General features: G+C 30.1%; 1 protein-coding gene across 1 annotated transcript in view; it reads right to left on the bottom strand.

Moving 5' to 3' along the window:
* LOC107457454 (ceramide synthase 1-like) overlaps window positions 1-23,970 on the bottom strand; it is a 33,908-nt gene extending 9,938 nt beyond the window's left edge. Inside the window, exons 1-5 of the mRNA XM_043045099.2 lie at window positions 23,640-23,970; window positions 15,276-15,438; window positions 9,440-9,620; window positions 1,805-1,966; window positions 694-841 (exon numbers count right to left, since the gene is read on the bottom strand). Of these exons, the coding sequence (XP_042901033.1) occupies window positions 694-841; window positions 1,805-1,966; window positions 9,440-9,620; window positions 15,276-15,438; window positions 23,640-23,858 (873 nt within the window). The 5' untranslated portion in view covers window positions 23,859-23,970. The remainder of the gene's footprint in view (window positions 1-693; window positions 842-1,804; window positions 1,967-9,439; window positions 9,621-15,275; window positions 15,439-23,639) is intronic.
* Between the last annotated feature and the right edge of the window lie 252 nt (window positions 23,971-24,222).

The raw sequence follows: 24,222 nt of genomic DNA, 5'->3' as shown, positions 1-24,222 counted from the left end.
AATTGTATTCCATCAGTACTTAAAATATTGATTCGAGCTTATTTATAATGTTTTTAAAAATAAATTGCTGACTTAATTGCTTAAAAATAATTACCCACCTTTTAATTTGACAAGACGTTCAGATTTATGAAGACACATTAAAAAAAATTATTTTAAGTAAAACTGCAAAATATTGATTTTCTGTAATATTATGCGTATAAAAACATCTAGAATTTCGGGCAAAATGTTTTAATAAAATAGTAATACAAACTATGAAATATACTTAAATTCTAAATTATTCAAATTGAAAACAGTTGATAGAAACATTTGTTTAAAAATATCAACTTTGAAATGCCAGGTTACAAACAAAATAAAATTTAAAATAAATCATAAGCTTAAAAATAAATAAAAATAAAAAAAGAAAATTTAAAAAAGCAATAAACATATGTATTAAAATTTCAACTTAAAAGTTTAAGAAATAAAAGTAAGCTAAATTAAAGTCATGTAAATTTACACTAGTACTAGGTTTCTTTTTTGTGAACTTTTATTTTGAACGCTCATGCTGATTTTGTTATAGTATCTTTATTAGCTAAAATTGTTACACAGTTTTGTAATAGACAAATGCTCAATGAAAGATTTATTTTAAATAAGAATTATCATAATAAACTATACAATTTGTTTCTAATAGATATAAGTAACTGAAATTCTACTTACATAAAACCAATAAACATTTAAAATTTGCAAAATCCACAATAAGCCATTCATAAGCAATGAACAAGGTAATACTGATTGCAATCCGTTAATATCGGATATCCCGGTATAAAGAACTCTGAGTGGATACCAATATAACCGAGAAATGTACCTGCAATATACAGATTTATATTAATTTTAAGTATTTTTAAATAAATTTAAACATTGCTTCAACGTATATAATCAAATTCTGTTTATAAATGGTGAACATTCTCTGTTTTAAACTTTTTACCTATCTTTTGTTCTTCACTAAATTTTTAATTAATAAATAGTGTAGAAAAAACACCGGTCGTCCCAAAAGCGTCCAATGATTTGATTCCCAAGTCTGGAAAAACGTAAGTGTGATAGAAATGTATGGTTTCTTGCGTTCTGCTTGGCAAACTAGAGAATGCATTCTCACCGATTTATGAAATTAATTACAAAGTTTATCAACTGGTAGTGACCCAAGCTGGAGTTTCAAAATAATTTCTGAAGCATATCATGATCTTCAGACTAAAATATTTGCACAGGCATCTATTAAAATTTTTTTAGACTATCCCACGTAGTAGCAATAAATTTTCATTTTGAAAATTGTTAATAGTTTATCTCAGTTAGCAACGTCATCTGTTGGTGAACTTTGTTTCTAACTTAAAAACCTAGTGAGAGAAAAGTCCTACTTTTCTAAAGATAATGCAGTAAGCCATACGTTTCTATCTACTTAAAAAAAATTCAATTGATTTTTACAAATCAACGATTATTTTTAGACAACCATAAAAAGAAATTGATTTTTGTTCTCCCATAAAATAAAGCAGTGATTTTTTTTTCTTTTTACTATTCTAATTCATTTCAGGAAGCAGTTTTGAGATGTTTAAAAAAATAAAATTGAAAACAGTTAATTAAAATAAAGATTTCTACAACTTTTTTCTCTTTGGCACAATAACTAAAAGATAAAAACAATGAGTAAGCAGTTATTAATTATTCGAGTTAATTCTTTCTGAACCAGAAAATGAACTAGGCTATTAAATTTGAAAAGATCAAAATTTAACATTTCTTGCATTTAACATTTAAGGTAAAGATATCATAGTGAATACATTACCATACTGCAGTGAAACTCAGAAATGCGATATTGGCGAGCCATTCATGCATCTTGACAATTTTGTCACCTTGAATTTTGAAATATATATTCAATTTGGAAAATTCAAGAAAAATATCACAAATATCATGAAGAAAAAGAACAAAGCAACCAATGTTATGACACCTGAAGAAACGAAAAAAAAATGGTAAGTAATAATATTGTTTCAAAGAAATATCCTTTAAAAATATATACTTTAAAAAAAAAAGAAAAAAAGAACTTTTCAAAACAGTTTTTACCAAAGAAATATTTTAGTTTAGTTTCTTTTAAAGTTCAAATCAATTAACAAATTTTTGACGATGTAAAAAAAAAATTTAGTTTAGCTCATGGCTTAATATTCCAAACATGATGGATTCAAAAACTATAATGGATTTCACGAAAATACGCGATAAAGTTGTACGCACTTTAAAAAGTAAGAACTAAAAATCGATTTGTAATTAACTGGGTATTAAATTATTAGAAAAAAAACTTTAATTGGCAAAAATTATAAGGTTTGCGAAATTCGAATTATTTAAATAGAACATTTAAAAAAGGTAAATTTGATTGCAAAATATATTAATTGAAAATATTATAAGACAATATAAATATATACACTACCGGTCAAAAGTTTGCGAAAATCTTGAAATCTACAAAGAAAAGGTCTAAATTTAAATGTTCATAGAACTGCGAAAAATCATTCAAATTGCATTAAAATTTGATATGTTCTAAAGTGAACCCTCTACAGTTAGTTACATATGATCAAATTATAATACTTTGTTTTTTGCGAACTGAATCCAGCTTTTCATCACGGATTGTTTATATGGTGAAAAAAAATTTTAAGTTTGAACACTTGCCAAACTTGCGAAAAAAAATTTCCGTACTTTCTGTTAATAGAAAATAGTTATTTGAACCGTTATATGTAAGCCCTCAAAATTTCAGATTGATTCGATTTTTTTTGACGAAGTTATAGAATTTTGAAAAACTTTTCTCGATTTTTGAGCATTCCACATATGCGGTCTTTTGGTCTACATCTTCTACCAAACACCTTTTTAATTTTAATGATTTCTATATTTTCAAATAATTAATATTTATTATAAAACATATAGTCTTATTCATTATGTTAATTATTAATGTTTATATTTATTGTTTATATTTATTGCTTTTACGTATTATTTTTGTTGTGATATTTTTACTTTACATTAAATTAAAATAAAAAGTTATAACAATAATTACATAAATAATTCTAAAAAAATAATAGCAAAAGTATAAAAAATTTACATTTTTACTAAACTATCTTATTTACAACAGGTCAAATATTTAACATATTCTTATTCGTATTTTGTAATTAAATAAATTAACATTTAATTCTTAGATTCCTCGAACCATACACCTTTTGCTTTTATTATAGCCTTACATATGCGTGGCTTTCGTTCTAACAAACCATCAAGTGATATAGAGTTCCAATCCTGTTGTAAAATGTTTCATAACTGATTTCAATTCGAAATATCAGAGCATCGCTTGGAAGAACAAACAAATTTTCGATGAAATGTGACATCCATGAGATATTGTTTTAATTATATTCATAATAAATTCTCTGTAATAACAATAATTACAATAAGAAATAAGAATATTTGTTTATAATCAATATTAATTATTTGAAAATATAGAAAGCATTAAAATTAAAAAGTTCTTTGGTAGAAGATGTATAGACCAAAAGACCGCGTATGTAGAATGCTCAAAAATCGAGAAAAGTACACATGTTTTTCAATATTCTATAACTTCGTCAAAAAAAATCAAATAGATCTGAAAATTTGAGGGCTTACCTAGAACGTTTCAAAAAACTTTTTTCTATTAGCAGAAAGTACAAAAAATTTTTTTTGCAAGTTTGGCAAGTGCTTGAACTTAACAACTTTTTTCACCATAAAAACAACCCATGATGAAAAGCTGGATTCAGTTCGCAAAAAACAAAGTATTGCAATTTGATCACATGTAACTAACTGTAGAGGGTTCACTTTAGAACATATCAAATTTTCATGAAATTTGAATGATTTTTCGCAGTTCTATGAACATTTGAACTTAGACCTTTTTTTTGTAGATTTAAAAATTTTCGCACACTTTTGACCGGTAGTGTAGTTGGGTTGAACGAAATTACCAAGTTGAACAGGAATATTATTTCGTGATCTTAAGAATTCTTGACTAAATAGGGATTTTTTTTAATCGATAGAAAATTTTATTAAAAACATACACTTAGCTTAAATATGATCAGCAATTCAAATAAACAAAATTAATTAAATTACGAACTTTACACAACCATACAATTTTTTTAAAGGCATGACTTATAGTAGAACTAATGGAATGATTAAATGAGAATAAATAACAAAAGTTTAAAGGCGGAACGTATTCTTAAAAATTTCGGCGGATCACTCTACTTTTTTGTTAAGTTTACACGATGTTTGAACACGCTCGATATTCTAGGAAGTTTTATTATTGAAATTGTACCTAAATTTTCTCGCAAATTTATTATACATAAGTTCTTTTTTCTTTTCTTTTTTTTTTTACATTTTATACATACATTTACATTACATTTACACACATTTACATTACATTACATTATACATTACATTTTATACATTTACATAGCCAAAACAAAGCCAACTAGCATATCAATATGGGTGTAAAAGAGTCGCCAACAAATTTATGAGAATTATTGCAACCATGCAACCGAAACATTTAGCAGTTGGAAATTTAGACTAAAAAGTTATAAATAGATTTTTTTTTTCGATTAGAGGCGACAGTGAATTAATAAGTCTGCATAATAATGAAATAAAAAGTATCCGTTACATTAATTTAGAAGAGAAGAAAAAAATATTTTATGTTCGTTTTAAAAGATTAAGTCTTTGATTTATTTTAAATATAATTCTCCTATTAATAAGCTTAAGTATTGAAAGATATTTTTAAAAGATAGGAAATAAATATGTAATGCCAATTGTGGCATCACAATCCATCTTTCTTGTTTTCTGCCCTGGGAAGGGTTTATTCGATTAACAAAACAATAATGAAGATAAACAAATTTGTGAAGGGTCCGTTTTTAAGTTACAATATTTTGTGAAGGCTCCGTTTTTATGAAGAGATATTTTGTGAAGGGTCCGCTAACGGACCCAAATTTCTTCTAAACAGACCCCTGGTTAAATTATTAAACATACAGGGTGTTCGGTGAAGACCACCCTTTATTTTTAAAATCCTTATTAAACATGAATTCGAAGCCGTTGATAGCTTCACCTATTTGGGGTCTAAGATTAACAACAAAAACGACACTACACAAGAAATACACACGAGAATCACGATGGCCAATAAGTGTTTTTATGGTCTAAGAAAGTATCTTAAGTCAAGCCTAATAAAAAGAAAAAAAACAAAAGTGTTACTCTATAAATGTCTTATAAGATCAGTGCTTACATACGCATGTGAGACCTGGACAATGACACGTGGAGATGAAAATATGGTAGCTAGATTTGAGAGAAAATTAATGCGAAGCATTTTTGGTGGAATAAGTAAAAACGGTACCTGGTTTAGAAGATCAAACACGGAACTTTACAAAGCATATAAAGAACCTTATGTCATTAAATTTATCAAAATTCAAAGGATTAAATGAGCAGGCCACATTATAAGAATGGAGGATAGAAAAGTTTTCTGTGCCAGGCCAACAGGTACAAGAAAAAGAGGACGACCAAACCTAAGATTTTTAGACTTCTTTGAAACCTACACATATAGAGACTATACCTTTGGACCTACAAATTATAGAGATATTAAACTATACTACACTATACCTTTGGACCTAAACTACACTATACCTTTGGACCTACAAATTATAGAGATATTAAACTGGAGAACCTTGGTTAAGGGAAGAATGTCTTGGCATAGGCTTGTTGAGAAGGCCAAGGCCCATCCTGGGCTGTCGTGCCAATGAGAAGAAGTATTAAACATGAAAGCGAAAGGAGCATACATATTCGGGGTCAAAAATTACTTTTTTAACCAGAAAGAACAAAAATTGTGAATCTGATAAATAACAGCAGGCACGGATAAAAAAAATTCTAGTAAAATTACTTCATGGTTTTTACATTTTTGGTAATAAAAAAAACTAATAATGGTTAATAAAACCAAAATATACGCTATCTAAAACAATCATTTGCTAATTTTTCTGCACATACGGTAACGGTTCACCGGAAAATTTGGTTTTTGAAATTATAGATCTTATTATCATACATTTAATGAAATATACACTGGTCGACAAAATTAAGAGATGGCAGACATTTTCCCAAATATCTCAAAAAATACTGAATATAAATAAATGAAATTTGGCATGGATATAACTTATTCCATGGTAATAAAGTATGCAAAACAAAAATGAAAGCGCCCTTCACTGGCAAGACCTATTGCCAATAAATCCAATGTAGTCTGAACTTAAGGANTTGAACTTAATGATCTTTCACCACTTGCCACGAAATACATGGTAGAGATAAAATCTGCTGAAGGTGCTGAATCCCAGCCGAGAAGAGACTGGACGACGAGTTTTAGAGAGCGCCACCTACAGAATTTCTAATGGGAGAGGACAGGCCTGTACTTTACGTTTGTGAGTGAAGATGGCAACGATGGTTGTAGCGTCCCGACAAGTAATTTGAGAAGCAGATGTGGGTCTGATAACGAGAGAGGTGGTGACCGGGGCTTAGGCCTCCGGTGTGTGTGTGGAAGAGTACGTTGTTCTGTTGATAGAAAAATTTGCCGGAATGGCAATCTCACTTAATCTTTTAATGTTCCCCTTTAATGAAATATCAGTTTTACAGATATTATTATAATTGTATTTTTTTATACCGTCCTTTTAAATTTTTTATTTTTGGATCACCTATTGAACCTTCATGTGTTTTCACGAAATAAAAGATTGTGTAAGTTACTTATATTTTTGTCGTTTCTCTTTTGCTGAATATATTGTTTTTTGATTTTTATTCTAGCTTCCTTATTCAAAATCTTAATTGTTCTTTTCCAGAGATAAAATGAACTAACCACTAATACGTCTTTAACACTGACCACCACGTGTGGAGGTGCATTTTATTCAGGGTTAACTTTAGTTTGATCAAGGGATCGTAAGATCTACTAATTTTATTTCAATTATTTAGTATGGTTAAATTTAATTAAATCAGTATTATTTTTTATATACTTGTTGTACCATAATTTTAATTTTAACATTAATATTTAAGCATCATTAATTGATGTACCTTAATAAATTCATTTTCCTAAATGTTATTTTTGGTACCTTAATATAATAGTTGAACCATATACCTTCAAACCCCAACATTTAATAGTAATAAAGTATGCAAAACAAAAATGAAAGCGCCCTTCACTGGCAAGACCTATTGTCAATAAATCCAATGTAATCTGAACTTAAGGATAAAAGATGACAATAAAAGTGAGGCTTGTACAGTGTGTGTTGCCTCTAGTACAGTGTATGGTCACCCCTGACAGACAAACAGCATGCACAACGAGTATGCATGCTGTTAAGAAGGGAGTTAAGGAGGCCTTGTGGAAGACCCTCCCATTCTTCCACCAGAGCAATTTTTAACTCCAGAATGGTTCTGGGGGGAGGTTGGCGCATCGCAATAGCTCTCCCAAGAGCATCCCAAGCATGTTCAATAGGATTCAGGTCAGGGGATTTGGCTGGCCAATCCATTCGTTGAATATCCTCGCTTTCCAGATACTCATCAACCATGAGAGCCCTATGTGGTCGCGCATTGTCGTCCATAAAAATGAACTCAGGGCCAACAGCGCCCCTGAAAAGACGCACATAGGGCTCTAGGACCTCCTGCCTGTACCTCTGGGCATTCACGAAACCATTGTCAAACACATGGAGCGGTGTGCGGGTATCTTGCATGTGCGAATGAATGTGCGAGAATGCTTTCCATCTCTTAATTTTGTCCACCAGTGTACAAAACTGAAAAGTAACTTTTACGGAATAAAAGCCGTTTATGTCACGCTCTAAGTTATCATGATTAAAATTATATTAAATTATTGATGTTACCATATTTACCAATGTTTAACATATTTTGTAAAATCATATTTGGTTGTTAATTTTAGCAAAAAATTGATAAAGCGCTTCGGTCAAAATTACCGAGCTCTTTCATGTTCTCGTAAATCCAGAAACATGGTAAAATTTACCATATTCTGGCACTTTTGATTATACTTTTTTTTTCAGTGTAGGAAGGCGTATATAAATAATGAGCAACAAGACAGGATTGTTTGCGGGAGGAAACAGAAAGTAGTTGAAAGAAATATCTTCAAGTTTCAGCCTCCAATTAAACCTGTTTTGATGTTAATTAAATCCTGTTCTATGATTTGTCAGAATTCGATAGCTTTTTCCTTGCTAGCAACACCCCCCCTTTCTTTTCTACTTGGATAAGCATTCTACGAATACATATTAAGTGTCTTCTTCACAACACAGAACAACTCCGAAATTTATAAAAACAAAAAAAAACAGTTCAAACTTAAAAAATAAGAATAAAATGTTTTACTCTGTTTCGTAAATTAAAAAGAGCATGTTAGTTTTTAAATTGTTTCAAAAATATTTATCTTGTCTTTGTGCAGTGCGCAAAAGGGGAAAAAAAACAACCATCCTAAATAACTTTTGATCTAATGATCGGCTCTTCACGTTCTGGGACTTAATGGCTCAAGGGGATAACCTCAAATATGCTAATTTATAAGTGCAGACGATGTTTGAAGTTACGAAATTAGACATAAATACGTACTTTCTCAGAATCAACATACCTTTTTTTCGACTGATTCGAATTTCCGACCCCTAAAATATAGAGGGTAGCCGCAATCTGGGAAATATGGTCCCAATAGTTTGGTCAGGAAAGAGCTCCAAAGTTTGGACAATTTAAGGTTAATATTATTTTTTGGGTAATTCGCTATATCTCGAGAACTTTTTAAGCGAACTAAAAAAATTTCACACTCGTTAAATAAAGTTCGTTTATCCAGAAATAATTTTTCATGCAAAAAAATAACTCTTAATAAATAAATATTATTTTTTATTATTTCATTTAATAACGGTCGAAAAAATATTGAATTGTAAGGTATGCAATTTCTTGCATCATTTTAAAGAATATAATTTTACATGGTAAAATATGAATAGTTCCTGAGAAATTTAATTTCAAAAAAAGTCAGATATTTAAAATTCGATTTCACAAGGACAGTTCGTCCGATTTCTCTCAACATTTTTGATTTACACAAAAACAAAATTAGCATTAAGGGAAACAAACTTTGGAGAACTCTCCTAACCAAAATATTGAGACGATATTTCTCAAATTGCTGCTACCTCCTATATTATGGAAGTCAGAAATCCGTATCCGCCGAAAATTTGGTATGTTTATTCAGAGAAAGTATGATTTGTGTCTGACTTTGTAACTTAAAATATCGTCTGCACTTATTAATAAGCATATTTTAGGTCACCCTTTGAGCCATTAAGATTCAGTTCTAGAATGTGAAGATCCTATCATTAGATTAAACGTTATTCAGGGTGGTCCGTTTTTTTGGCACACTGTGCATTTTGTACTTAGTTATACTAGAAATACTTGCCTCAGTGCAAATGAAAAGACTATAAGTGTTAGAGTAGATGCATGATGGATCATCATAATAATGGAGTCTTTTCTCCACGTATCCATAAATATTGTTGCATATATGGAATGCAGATAAAATCCACCCTGAGCCATATAAAACAGGTACATTTTAGTCGGTAGAGATTCAGTTAAATTCCAACCTAAAAACAAGTCAACCAACTATAAATAAATCAGAAATTGAATAAAATTGAATTAAAATATATAAATAAATATAACAAATTAATTTAGCACATAAAATGTATTCATTTCATCCATCGTATCCGTAAGGGTTATTTGAAATAGATTAGAAGTGTTAGAGAAACATTCTTTACTTACACATGTGAGTACCCGTCACCTCCTGGTGGTTGACACAGAAACTGGCTTGCAAGCTAATTTTTAAATAGTCTATCCAGGGCCGGATTAACCTATAGGCACACTAGGCACGNGTAAGCGTTACTTGAAATATTTTTGAAGTCTTAAAGAAACATCATTCTTTACTTACACATGTGAGTACCCGTCACCTCCTGGTGGTTGATACAGAAACTGGCTTGCAAGCTAATTCTTAAATAGTCTATCCAGGGCCGGATTAACCTATAGACACACTAGGCACGTGCCTAGGGCCTACGAAATTTAAGGGCCTGCGAAAAACTTGGGAGAAAAAAAATTTTTGACACAAATAATTTAACTTTAAAAACAACAAGTGTATTTTGCACAAACCAGACCAGGTGACCAGACTCATGTTTTCTTAAATAACCGTCAGCCATTTTAGATTTAATATCACCAAACAATGAATGCAAATCCAATTGTTGACTATAATTTATTATCCTGAAAAATATATATAAAAAACATTGGTCAATTGCTAAAATGACTCATTTGAAAAAACGTGACTAACATTTTATTAAAATAGTATTAAATCATTTTTTTTCTATTAGTAAACATTTAACCTACCTTGCAAATTTATTTATAAATAATTTCAAAAGATTTACTTTTGACAATGTTAATTTCCTTCACTTAGTTATCATAGTAGTATCATGAAAACTATGAAGCTATTTGTAGTATAAATATTTCTTGTAATTAATCTCACTATCAATTTCACTGTTTTCTTTGCTGGTTTGTTGTTGTATTGTTGACGTGAAGTGTTTACATAGTTATCGATCGAACTAATCATAATGGTATTATCGATATCAACTGCAATATCGGCAGTATGTCGGTATTGCAGATAAAGTTCGATAAACAAATTTGTAAATTAAAATCCATATAAATAAAAATGTTTAAAAAAATATGCAAGAAAATTTTAGCATATAATTTGAAAAGAGGGGAGGAGTGGGAGAAGAAGGGGAGGGCCCAAAAACGGCTATGCCTAGGGCCTACGAAAGGTATAATCCGGCTCTGGTTTATGCAGAAAAAATAAGTACGAAAAATGCGTGCTGCCAGAAACAGAGAGACAGACACCGACTCTTACTTGTTTGAGTCGACAAAAAGCAGGTCTTAAGTCCAAGTGTTTCTGCTGGGCACACACTGAGGAGGCAAGCGATAAGTAAGGAGACATGCGATAGGCAGATTCGGTACTTTAGAATTTGCATGCGCACATCAGCTCTGCGCATCCTAAAGCAAAAGTATAGGGATTCGCATTCTGTATGCTTCATTTTTACCACTTGCCTTCTCAGTGTGTAGCCTACTGCGCCTGCCTTAGAGTTGTGGAGGGTCTCTAATTAGGAATATGAAGTCAGTCCTCGGTCCCTACGTAGGCTGATCCAAGTGGTCACCCACCCGCTTAGTGACCGCAACCAGTGATGCTTGACTTCGGTGTTCTACTGGGAATCGTGCCTTTACGATCGAGACGTAATACATTTATAAATGCGTATATCGGTATTTTCAGGATTCATTTCGGGTTTTTATTGCCATTGAAAAACGAGTCTCTACTGAAATAAATTTGAAATTCTTAAGTTTGAACTATGAAGAGAATTGGGATTAGAAATTAAATATTAATTTCGAGAACATAGATAAAATACTGTATATATTTCAAGATAGCGTGCGTAAAAACATTTACTTATCGCGCATTATATGCCTAACAACCAAGCACTGTTACTTTTGTATATCTTTCAAAATTGATTTTCATTTTCTTTTTCTTTCCTTCCCGCATTTAAGGTTGGTTTTCGAAGGCTTCGTCGTCATATGAAATGATGCTTTTTTGCGAATAATATGCTATTTTAATAACTGCTGTAAGTTTGCGACAGTTACTCATGATTGTTAGGACAAGTTTAGCCTATCTAATACTAGCGTTGTCAATGCTTATTCTGAAAATGACGCAAAACGTTCGTATGTAGAAAAGCGTTTATTGCCTAATTTTTTATTATTTAAAAACTTACCCCAATGCTGCATTATCTGGGCTCATAAATATTTGTAAAAACTTAGAATGAGGCAGTGATTTTGTGAAGTGAAAGAATGTGAATTCTGTGAAGTGAAAATTAATATTACTAAATTTTAAAAAAAAGATGATTTAAGGGCAATTGCCGAGGAGTTAAAATTACCAATATCTGATAATGCTAAAATTTTAGAGTTAAGAAAGTTAATGCAAGAAACTGAGATTTATAAAACTGATAAAGAATCGTATCAGACTATAGTTGATTGTGCATTAGAGGAAATAAAAGAAAACGAAAATAAGCTTACGCGGGGTAGATTAGAAAACGAAAATAAACTAGAAATCGAGAAAATAAAATTGTTACAGTTAGAAAAAGAATTAGAAATAGCTAAATTACGTGAAATCGAAAGCGAATCTAGACTTTCAAGTTATGAAATTCAAACCATTTCAACCGAGTGTAATGTCGAAAGTGTATCGAAACCTCAACTATTCCAATACCTCTAAGAGCAGAGTCCTTTAATTTGTTTTCCCCGTCAATTGGAAAGGCGTTTAAAACCAAAAATGTTCCCGAAAAATTAAAACGCGAAATTTTTTTGAATATTCTTGGAGAAAAAGCGTGTAATTTAATGGTCTATCTTAGAGAAGAAGATCTGAGTGACTATCTGGTTTATCATAAACTAAAAGCTATTGTGTTGAAAAGATTTCAACCAACACCCTACGAATGTTTAAGTCACTTTAAAAGAGCACACAGATTACCTAATGAAAGTTATGTACAGTTTGCGTCTAGATTGAGTGCTAATTTCGAATATTATTGCTAATTGCGAAGTAAAATACTTTAAATCAGTTTGCGAATTAATCGTGTCAGATAAAATCATTGAGTAAATAGATATAGAATTAACTACGCATATCGGCATTAAGCAAGGAGAAACATGGTATAAAGCAAATGAAATAGGCCACGAGTGCGATATTTTCGTATCATCAAAAGGAAAAATTAAAGGGGAACAAGGTTTATTTCCTAAATATAAATCTAAATATGAACCACAACGTCATGATGGCAATAATCGAAAAAATTTTCATGTGTCAAAAAATACTTCTAATGTTTATCTGTCTTACGTCAAAAATGTTTTTGTTGTAATCCAAATGAACCCCACCCGTTGTATTTGGGCCCTGTTTTTAAATCTCTAAATGTTAACGAAAGAGTAGATACTGTAAAGGCTAATAATTTCTGTTATAAGTGTTAGCGCTCAAACTAGAACTCTTTCACCCAGGCACCAACTGTCAAAGGAACAGCTGATTCATCCTCGAATTCTCAAGAGCAGGTGTTCGTTAGGCAGGGAGGATCGGAAAATGCTGCTTTCCCCCCCAAATTGAGAATGAAAGAAATTCGTCAGCTGTGGCTACGAGCTTCTTACAAAACAAAACTAAGACAATTCTATTGTGTACCGCGCCATACATGAAATTAGATGGGGGGGGGGGAGTGAGTCGCATTTCATAACAAAAGATTATGCGGATAGATTACAGTTGAAAAATGAGGAAATAAATTTACTTGTATCTTGTTTAAATGATTCGTCAATGACGATTAATGGGTGTGTTTACAATTTCAATAAATAACAAGAATATGAGTTTTAAAAATGAGCTAAATTTGTTAGTCGTAAAGAAAATAACTGATTTAATTCCATCGAGAAAAATTAATATTTCAATTGATTTACCTAACGAAATAAAGCTAGCTGATCACACATTTAATATTCCCGATAAAATTGATATTTTATTAGGCACGGAAATATTTTATGAATTACTTAGACTAGGTCAAAATTATATTGGAAATTCTCGAATACTTTTGCAAAATACAGTGTTCGGATATGTCGCTAGCGGAAATGTAAATGAAATGAGGGATAACAGAATTCATTGTGGGTTAATACGAGGTAGTGATTTAAATACTGCATTAAAGAGTTTTCGTGAGTTAGAATTTATTGGTGTCGTGGAGGAGTGTATTAGTAGTGAGGAGGATATAAATTTGAAAATGTTTAAGGAAAGAGTATGTTTTAAAAATGGTAGGTATGAGGTATGTTGTTAAATGGTAGGTATGTTAAAAATGGTAGGAACTTCCGTAGTGAGTTGAGTGATAATCTCAATTTAGCGAAAAAATGACTCGGAAGTCCTATGAGGAAAATGCAAGAGTAATCAAGTGTTATATTCTAAGTATCGTAAGGTTTTAAAGGATAACCTAGATGAGGGAATAATTGAGAAGGCAACAAGTCCCTTTATTTCCGCAAATAACGCAGTGTTTTATCTTCCTCACCAAGTGATAATAAAAAATGAATCTCTTGCAACTAAACTACGAATAATGTTCGACGCTAGTGCACACGAAGTAGGACAGTTGTCATTGAATGACTGTTTATATCAAGGAGTCAATTTGAGTCCGAACATTTTTGACTTGCTAATATCTTTTCATCAGTACAAAATAGCTGTTTTAGCTGACATTGAAAAAACCTTTTTTTGCAACTTTCTTTGGCTCTAAAAGATAAAGACGTTGTTAGATTCCTTGTGGCTGGTGATGGAAACGATGTGCAAGTATTCCGATTCAATAGAGTTCTATTTGGAGTAAACACATCTTCGCTTCTATTAGCGGCAACTATAAAGATTCATATAGAGAAATATGCAGAACAATATTCCAAAACTGTACTGACAAACTCAATGAAATTTTCTGTTTGAACGATCTCATTTCTGGTGAAGATACCGTAGAATCATCTTTTGACCTGTCAAAGACTGCTGCAAAAATTATGAGTGATGCAGGAATGAACTTGCGAAAATGGATTACAAATGACTGGGATTTACCATAAGATTTAAAATTTTGTTTCAAGAAATTTGGCAACGAAAATTAGACTGGGGCGAAGAGTTATTGCCAGATGTTACTGAGAAATTTGAACAAGGGTGTTCAGAAGTGTATTATTGTTTGGAAATAAGCCCTGTCTGAAAGTTTTTGCCTTTAACACGGAATTTCATAACCATAAATTATTAAAATACTGCTTTTCGCTTATTTCGATCTAAAATAATGCATTTAAAAATAGGAAAATATGTTCAATAAAAATTACGCGTCAAAGTGTTTGCGTGGAAAGTAATCGAATCATTTTTTTTTCTGATTACATTATGTAATTGACATCAAAGAGCAGTTAGACTCAAGAAAAATTCTTTTTAAAATTTTTTTTGCTTTTTTTTCCATTCAGATTGCAGTGTGAAAAACAGAGAGAGAGAGAGAGAGAGAGAGAGAGAAAGAGCAATGCAGTTTAGGCAGCATTAGAGAACTGCATTTAATTTCTCTCTATAAAGGGAATTAAATATTTAAAATAAAATTAATCATATGTCCAAAACTGAAATATTTAAAAATACATTGAAGTAAGTTTAGGACTATAGTGTGGAAATTCAATAAAATGTGTAAAAAAATTCTTTATCTTACCAGTCCAGACGGAACTTGGTTTGTGAAAAAAATCATAATCACCGCTTAATATAAGAATGTAGCAGTTGACGCTCCAAGCAGTCAAGCAGTAAAAAAATTTCCAGACACTCTCTGGCATTTTTGATTGGTTGGATGGAGTGAGGACATAATGTCGTCCAAGAGGCTAAAATAAAAGATTTTGAACAAAATTTCAATAAAACATAGTTGGTTATAAATTATTCTGCAAAAATCTAAATGTAAGTACTGAATTTCAATTTTACATTGTTCGCTTTCAGCTATTTTAATAAATCTTCTTTAATTTCTATTCTTAATATCAAAAACTTTCATTTACAGAGCTGTGTAAATATTTAACAATGTAATACTTTTTTTTTCATTTAAAAAGAAAAAAATTAATAAAAAATAAATGTTTGGAATAAAAAAATAAGAGCACATGAGTTATCATTTTATTTTAAATCAAAGTAACATGAATGCAGCACACCTTTTAAAATTATATTATGAAATGTATTCATAATATCGAAAAATATCATTTTATTTTTGAGTAACATGAGTATTACACGCCTTTCGAAATAATAGTATTAAATGTATTCATAATAATTAATAAATTAATCGTATCTAAAACTATAATTTTATTTTAAATCAAAGTAACGTGTGCGTTACACCCCTTTCAAAACAATAGTATGAAATGCATTCATAATAATTAATAAAAAATAGTATCTTAAACTATCATTCTATTTTAAAGTAGCATGAGTATTACAAGCCTTTCAAAATAATAGTATGAAATGTATTCATAATACTTCATAAAAAAAACTAATAGTATCTAAACTATGATTTTCTTTTTACATTAAAAATCGTAAGGGCCACTGCCGCTGTTTTGGGTGCATAATTGAACTTTAACAAATGTGTCTGTGGGCTTCTGTGCAAAATATATTAACTTAAAAACTTGAAAATACTAAGGTGTGTAGGAAAATACAAAGGAGCTATGATTAAATAAAAAATTTAAACATTAAATCAATAGTTTGATAATTATCAACTGTTAAACTTGTTGGAAAAAAGTACAATGCGAACAGCTCTACAGAAGATACCTTATTTCAACTCTGTACTATGAAATGAAACTACAGAGTTGAAATGCGGTATGCTGAAAATGCCATCTTTGTATACGAACGTAAAACAGAGTTTTATTCCAAATTTTAATTTCTTAAAAAAAAACATTACTATTTTAATTTCTTTCTTTGCGAATTTTTTCTTACAATTTTTTATTTTGAATTACGTTAAGTTTTATTTTGCACTCAAACACAAACACTATGACATTTAAAAACTTGAATGTACCACAGTACGTAGAAAAATGGACAAAATATTTGATCGAATGAAAAATTGTTTGTTTCAATTATTAGTTCGAGAATTACTAATTATTAAACTTGTAGTAAAAAGAAAAAAAAATACAATGCTGGTCGATTGACTGCCTGCACTGAAATGCAATTGGATACCTGCAAGTGACGTAGTGTGGGACGGGAATCTCAAACCAGATTGGCTGTTGAAACGTGGCATTTGTTTATGTTTGCAATGGTTCTTTCCATTCTATTTCGAGTAAGACAAGCCTGTCAAGTAACAATCCTCTTAAGTTACACATTCTATATTCTTACACAAAGATTCTTTCACAAAAATTTCAATTCTTTCACTATATATTTCTTTCTTAACACAAAGACAGGTATGAAGCCATGTAGAGCGCAAACAAACTAATTATATTTCGAAGTTGCCACGGTACACAAAACAAAAATATATCGTGGTGTCTAACAAAATTAAAAGGCATTAACAAATAATAAATCTAGTTTAAGTAAAAGATGTAGACGAGAAATAATTATGTTTCAACGAATTCGATATGCGATACGGCACTTTATGTAATTAACTTCATGTTAATTATCATTCCAACTTATATGGGGAAACTTAGCTCAACTTCAACACGCCATTTTGCTTATAAACGATCAGTTGGAGCTATCGTCTTAGATCAAATGTGTGGGTGTTCCTGATTTTCTTTTTGAAGTACAAGTACCCAAGGCTAAAGAGAATCGAAGTATACCAGGCATAGTACCCAAGGCTAGTTCATTCCGCTCTTAGAGCTGAAGCTACGATTTCTCTCCTCGTGACGTCACTGTATACACAGATCTCTGAGATCGCTAGCAAAGATATTGTGATAACTTTGCATCTTTCTCTCTGTAAAAATAAGTTAGACTTTTTCTGGTTATTAGATTTCAAACTTTACATAATTAACATATTATTTCCGTTCATAAACATAGTTCAAAAAAACTTTCTTGGCCATTATATTAAAAAAATACCATTTTAAACTTATAAAAATATTTTACTAGTTGGCGAAAATGGCACTATAAGTACTTTATTTTGAGAAGATCAGTTTTAAGAAAAGCATATATCGACATTTTTTTATCTACATAATCTTTGATAACTATAAGTTGTGTTAAATTTAGAATCCTGATTTTAAAATATGCCGTTTATAGAAATTTGTTCATACTTAATCATTAGGAAACATCAACCTTAAACGCTAATTACTGAAACAAAATAATAATTTAGGTTCATAATGATATTTGAAATTTTACAATTGTTTATAGATATTTAATCTTATGAGAATATAATTAAAAAAAATCATAAATATTTAGAATAACTACATTAAAAAATATGTTATGAAATTAGGAGAATTTTAACAATATGCTATATATTTTATTTATACTTTTTATTTACGCTTTGATTTTCTTTGACTTTATCCATTTTTAATTTTTTCGCCTGCCTTTCTTTTTGAAGTAATGAGGCGGTTTCTGTTTAGATGGTGAATTTTTATAAAAGTTCTTAACGATAGAATAAACGTATTGCTGTTTTATATTAACTGTGTCATTTCGTTGAATCCATTATTTACATAGTTGTTCATTTAAATTTAGGGAACACGAGGAAAATTATATTTTTTCCTTTTGTGTTTCTNTTTAAAAAATAGTTGTTCATTTAAATTTAGGGAACACGAGGAAAATTATATTTTTTCCTTTTGTGTTTCTATCAGAATTTTTTGCAAGTTGCAATCGCGCAAACTGGCATTTCATTAATAGTTTTAAATTTTCGCAAATTCACTGCAATAAACGGTGGAAAATCATTTTATAAAACAACAAATGTCTTGGAATATGTCGCAAAAAGGAATGCTCCAATATTAGTTAGAGCTAGTTAGATCGAACGCTCCGTTCTTGAAGAAAAGTGCAAGCTCCGCGCCACGGTGACGTCATTGGAGAAAATCGGAGGTTTGGCGAGGCGAGAGTTTCTTCAAAGGAGTGAACCAGCCCTTTTATTCTCTTTAGCCCTGACAAGTACCCAATTAAAGAGTTGCAATTTGACTAGTTAATAGGATCATTTTGAATTACAAAATCAACGAGAAATTTTTTTTCAGAAAACCAATGAATTGCTCAGTTAAATTCAAATTAAATTAATTAGACGTTATTTAGAATCGATTAGAAGTTCAATTAAATTCAGAAGTCCTAATAAATTTCAGAAGTCAATTTTAATGCAGTTTATTTTTTTGCATTTTTTCCCTATAAATAATAATTAGTCATCCGTTGTTGTAGAAAAATTTCTCTCTTTTATGATTTTCATTTGAAGGTCAAACTCGTGCTTGACCTTCTCTCTCGCTGTTTTCATTTTATAAGCTCGTGTATGACCAGATGTCAAAAGTAACAAAAATATGAATGAAAAAAAAAGAGAAAGATGGATTAGATTTTTCCAGATATAAATCTAAATGTTTACACAGAAATTTTTAAAATACAAAAACTGAAAAGAGATAAAAGCTATTTCCAATGTGAACTGTTATATGATAAAAGGTTATCGTTTATATTGTTAACAAGCATAATAGAATAATTTCTAAGTTATTACTCTTCTTACTGTATCAAACATTCTGTATTCCTAAGTTTATTTTATTTTCAATTGCGGTTATTTATTTTTCAAATCCGGGTATCCTTTATTTCATCACGTTTTACACCTTAACGACATGCGCTTATATAAAAATAACTTTTTATAATTTTATAAGGAAAAAAAACAATGATGAATGAGTAGCAACCACCGGGATTGGTGAGCGGAGCGAACAGGAGCTGGAGTTTTCTAACATTTTAAATCAATGTAGCATGACTGTTGAAGGCTTTTCAAATTAATATGAAATATATTCATAATGGTTACACAACCTATGTATACAAAAATGAATGGGTGTGTGTCCTTTATAGATAAAATGTACTTGTTCCATGGATTCAGATTATTAGAAATCAAAACAGGACGGGGGTACCCGTAATTTCACTATTCTGAGGAACTAATGGCACGAAATAAAATATTTTTGTCTTCTATTATAAAATTGCTTAAACTACGTTTAGCACTTTTGCGTAGTTTGAATTTGGACAAACTTTTACATCATTTTAATCGACGTAGTTTTAAATCAAAATAAGAAATATGAAGAGCCGATTAGTTCTTGAGAGGTAAAAATTTAAAAATACGACCTCCTTGAGGTGGCGAAATAAGCAAAATTTGAAAATTTAATTAAGGAGGTCCAATCTTTTAATCGCTGTCATACCTGAACTACAAGCTAACCGTAGGAGGTTTTCGTGGTTTTTCACTCCATATAAGGCAAATGTGGGTTAGTTACATCAAAACAGTCCTCCACGAAGGCAAATGTCTCCCAATACTTAATCCAGGAGTTTCCAGGTAGAACATTAGTAATCATTAATCCGAAAATTTGATCGGCTGTTCAACAGCGGTTATAAAATAAAATTGCAGCTACCTGAGCAGTGGTGGCGCAGAGAATAGAGCGTTCGCCTTCAAATAAAGTGAACCGGGTTGGAATTCCAGCGATATTTTCGTTGATGCGAATTCCGCACCCGGCTCGCACCTATTACAATGGTAGACGAATCATGGGTTAGAGTCCCCCTGCCTTCAGGCTAATCGTGGGAGGTGTTTCGTGATATTCCTCTCCATGTAACGGAAATGCGGGTTAGTTCCATCCAAAAAGTCATCCACGAAGGCAAATTTCTACAATTACATGATCCATGAGTTCTTTTGTCTTCTGGAATGGGCTCAAAATTACAAAGCTGTGGAGTTGAACAGTAGTAGTCATAAAAATGTTCCCGGATGCCCCCTTGCTGGGGCGGGGCGTGGTTAGTTATCAGTAGTCGTAAGCTCAAAATTGGGTCGGCTGCTTAGTGACTGTTATAAAATAAAATAAAATTGCCGCTATTCCAATATTGTGTGCGCCAATAATCCAAATCTGTAGATCAAAGGTATGTTAAGAGAAAGTACGATTTTGTGTCTGTTTTGTAACTGAAATTATAATTTGCTTTAATTGCTCAGCATAAAGTTATGACCTCGAGCCAATAAGATTGTGTACAAGTACGTGAGAATCCGATCATTGCATGGAAAGGTATTCAGAGCACGACCCCCTCTCTTTTTTAAATTATACTTTTGTGTTGTATTAGATTATAAAAAATTTTAAATTTTTTAGGGTATTTTTACAGTTGACAGATTTAAAATAATTGTATCAAAATATTCTATGAATCAAAGGAATAGAACATCATTCATAGACTTTATAAAACAAAGTGATATAAATACAATGCCCTTATTTTTAATTCTTGTGTGCTTTAATTATTTTTTAAATGTGTATTAACGGAAAAATAATCTTTACAAAAATATATTTTCTTAGAAGAGCTGTTTTGTATCTTGTTAAAATAATGAGACATATATAAGATGAACAAATTTAAACATTTTTATTCTTTTCATAACGAATAAATTGATATTATAAAAATATTTTTCTAACTAACGAATCGAAACAAATACAGGTGTTAGAAATTCAAATACATCTCCTATTATTATATTCATTGTGTAGATAGATTTAATATTTCCAGTTGTAACGAAACGACGATTAGAAATCCAAAAGCGACTAATTTCCAATAAATTGGTGGGTAATCTTTTCGAAGAAAACCTGTATCATTATCCTTAGTGAAAATGCTTCATAAAAACACACAACTGTATTCTTTAATTTTTTAAATATTTGTTTTATTTTTTTATCCAGAGTTTGGAAATGGAATAACATGTATATAAGGCATGGAATTTTTCCGCTCGAATAGATTCATAAAACTCAGAACTCTAATTTTAATTCACCATTTAAAAGCGTCAATTTGAAAGTAAAGTGCGTTTTTCATTAGAAAATTTAAAACGGTGATTGAAAAAGTTTATTAATTGATTCAAATTTGCTTAACCATGAGTCAAAGTCAATTATTTATTCACCCACACAAAATATATTAGGATCATCGAAAATAAAAGCAATAAATTGTTATCCTAACTAAACAAAAACATAGAAACATTCTTCTGAAACAAGTTTCCTCCCGCGATAAAAATATTTTTTTGTTTATTACATTTGTCTTCCTGTTCTATCAGATTTAAAAAGCGTTTTAGTTTTTTCCTCGATTAAATATAATTTTACCACCATCAATATGCATAATTCTTTCTTTTTTTTTTATTGATTCAAGAAAATACACATTAAGAACTGTCTTTACGAACACCCTGTATATTATGCTAAATAATTTGAAATGTAACCGAAGTATAAATATTTTGTCAATGATTAAAATCAATTTTTTATTTATTCTCTCAGATATTTAATTTGGTTTAATAAAATAAAAATATAGTGTATAAAAATTGTTTTAATTTAAAAAAAAAAGAATATTTTACAATAGGATATTTTTGAGGTAAGAACATTTTCCGTTCACTCAGAATTATAAAACTTGCAGCCCAATACAAATTCAATTCATGATTAAAAAATACGATATAAAATATTTAATCACTCATTATGGAAAATAATTTTTTAAATGTCCATAGGCCTAATATTTAAAAAAATTGAATCATTGGTTCAGAGCTTATTCATTCAATTAGAAAATTTAATTCTTTAATCCAAAATAATAGTATTTTCTAGTTATTGTCTTGTCTGAATAAAAAAGAAAATTAACGCAGGAAGGACACAAAGCTTGTGTTGATTTATGAAATTGAATTTAATCTAAGCTCAATACATAATGTAAAATAAAATTATGTTTTAAGTCATTGTGATGTCAGAGTGGAGTTTTGAATAACAATTTTCAATAATTTGAATTAATTTTCAATGGAAGAACAGTAAAAGATTCAATGGACAAAGTCAATATTATGCCTAAGTAGAAAATGTGCTAAGCACATCAAAGACAGCAGTAACTTATAGTTATCTTGATTAAAATTGACAATGCTGACAAAAATTGACAATGGAAATGACATTTTGGGAAACAGATTTTTACCTCACTTGCAAGGCTAAGAAACTCTGCTCAATCTAAAATAAATGTATAAGTTAACAATTAACGTAACTTAAAAATCATGGTTTTAAAAAATTAACACTTATTGTAATATATTCTTAATATCTTGACTGAACAAAAACAAATTTAACTGTGTAAAGGACCTTTAAGGCGTAAAATTTTTCCACTCGTCAGATTAAAAAATCTATCAGAACTACTCATCAATGATTTTTTTGCAAAACATGATTTCATAATGCTTTAAAAAATTCATAACAATCAAATAAGAATAAATGAATAACAAATATTTAATAACTTAAATTGCTATTAATAATTGATATAATTAAATGCTTTGATGTGTTAAGTACATCAATGTCACTAATTACGTATAGTTGTCTTAATTAAATAAAAAAAATTAACAATGGAAATAAAATTTTTGAAACATAGATTTTTCTTTCATTTTCAGGTTTTAAAAACTGTTTAATCCGAAATGAATACGTAAGTTAAAAATTTATTTAATTTGTGAGATATTGTTTTATAAAATTAGTATTTATTGTGATATATTTTTAATATCTTGACTAAGAAAAAAGAAAATTAACTCAGGAAAGAACCTTTATTATCAGGCGTAAAATTTTTCCGCTCGTGCAGACTTAACCTATCAGCTTTATGCGAAAACAATAATTAATTTGCAAAACATAAATTTGTAATGCTTTAAAAAATTCATAATAATCAAATAAGAATAACTGAATACGTAGTTCTTAACAAATAATATTTAATAACATAAACTAACTGAAAGAAAAGGACAATACTAATTTCCATGGTCAAAGGCAATCATAAATGTACACTAGAATTAGTGAGTCCGCCAACAATAAATAATCGCGTCGACTACTTTTTTTTCTGTTATTCATTTGAAGTGATCAATTCATTCCATTGAAATAAATATTGCAATAATCACATGACTCATATTTTCTTTTTAAAAAAAACTAGCCTTTAATTATTGTAGAAACAAAAAAATTTATATAAAGTTATTACATACCTTCAAAATCCTTTCTGTAATTACCTTCCTCGAAAAAGTCCATCCTATAGCAGAAACAATAACAAAAAGTATATCCGCTCGACCGAAATTGTAAACAGGTTGCGCAACAGGTGTGGAAATAAAATCTGCATTTTCCTGGAAGCGTTTCTTCAAATATTCTCGCACAGCTCTGAATAGTTCCAAATACGTTGGAAATTCTTCCCACTCCCCTGTACTCATGATTCGCAAGAAATTATTCAAAATTTAACGATGTGTAACAGGAGAATGAAAACAAGTGTCGCCACATCACAAAGAACTCATCTTTTCTTCTTGTGATTCAACGGCTTATCTTTACCTTAATAAAAAAAGAAGAAAAAACACGAGAGAGACATAAAATTACTTTTCCTGTCTATTTTTGGAATAATTTATAGAGACCACGCTTTCAAATATTAATGGGTTTACATATTTAGACGTGTCTTCTGGCAATTTTGTGTTTGTACGGCTTGCTTGTAAATACTGAGGTTTTTCAGGAACATCGTGGTATAAATCTGATATCCTCTCCATAGTTCTTTATCTTATTCCTTCGGCTACTCTAGTTATTAGT

This window comes from Parasteatoda tepidariorum, chromosome 3 (genome assembly GCF_043381705.1).
Source record: "Parasteatoda tepidariorum isolate YZ-2023 chromosome 3, CAS_Ptep_4.0, whole genome shotgun sequence".
Classification (NCBI taxonomy): domain Eukaryota; kingdom Metazoa; phylum Arthropoda; class Arachnida; order Araneae; family Theridiidae; genus Parasteatoda; species Parasteatoda tepidariorum.
Note: the sequence above shows the minus strand (reverse complement) of the source record. Positions and strands in the feature narration are given on the sequence as shown.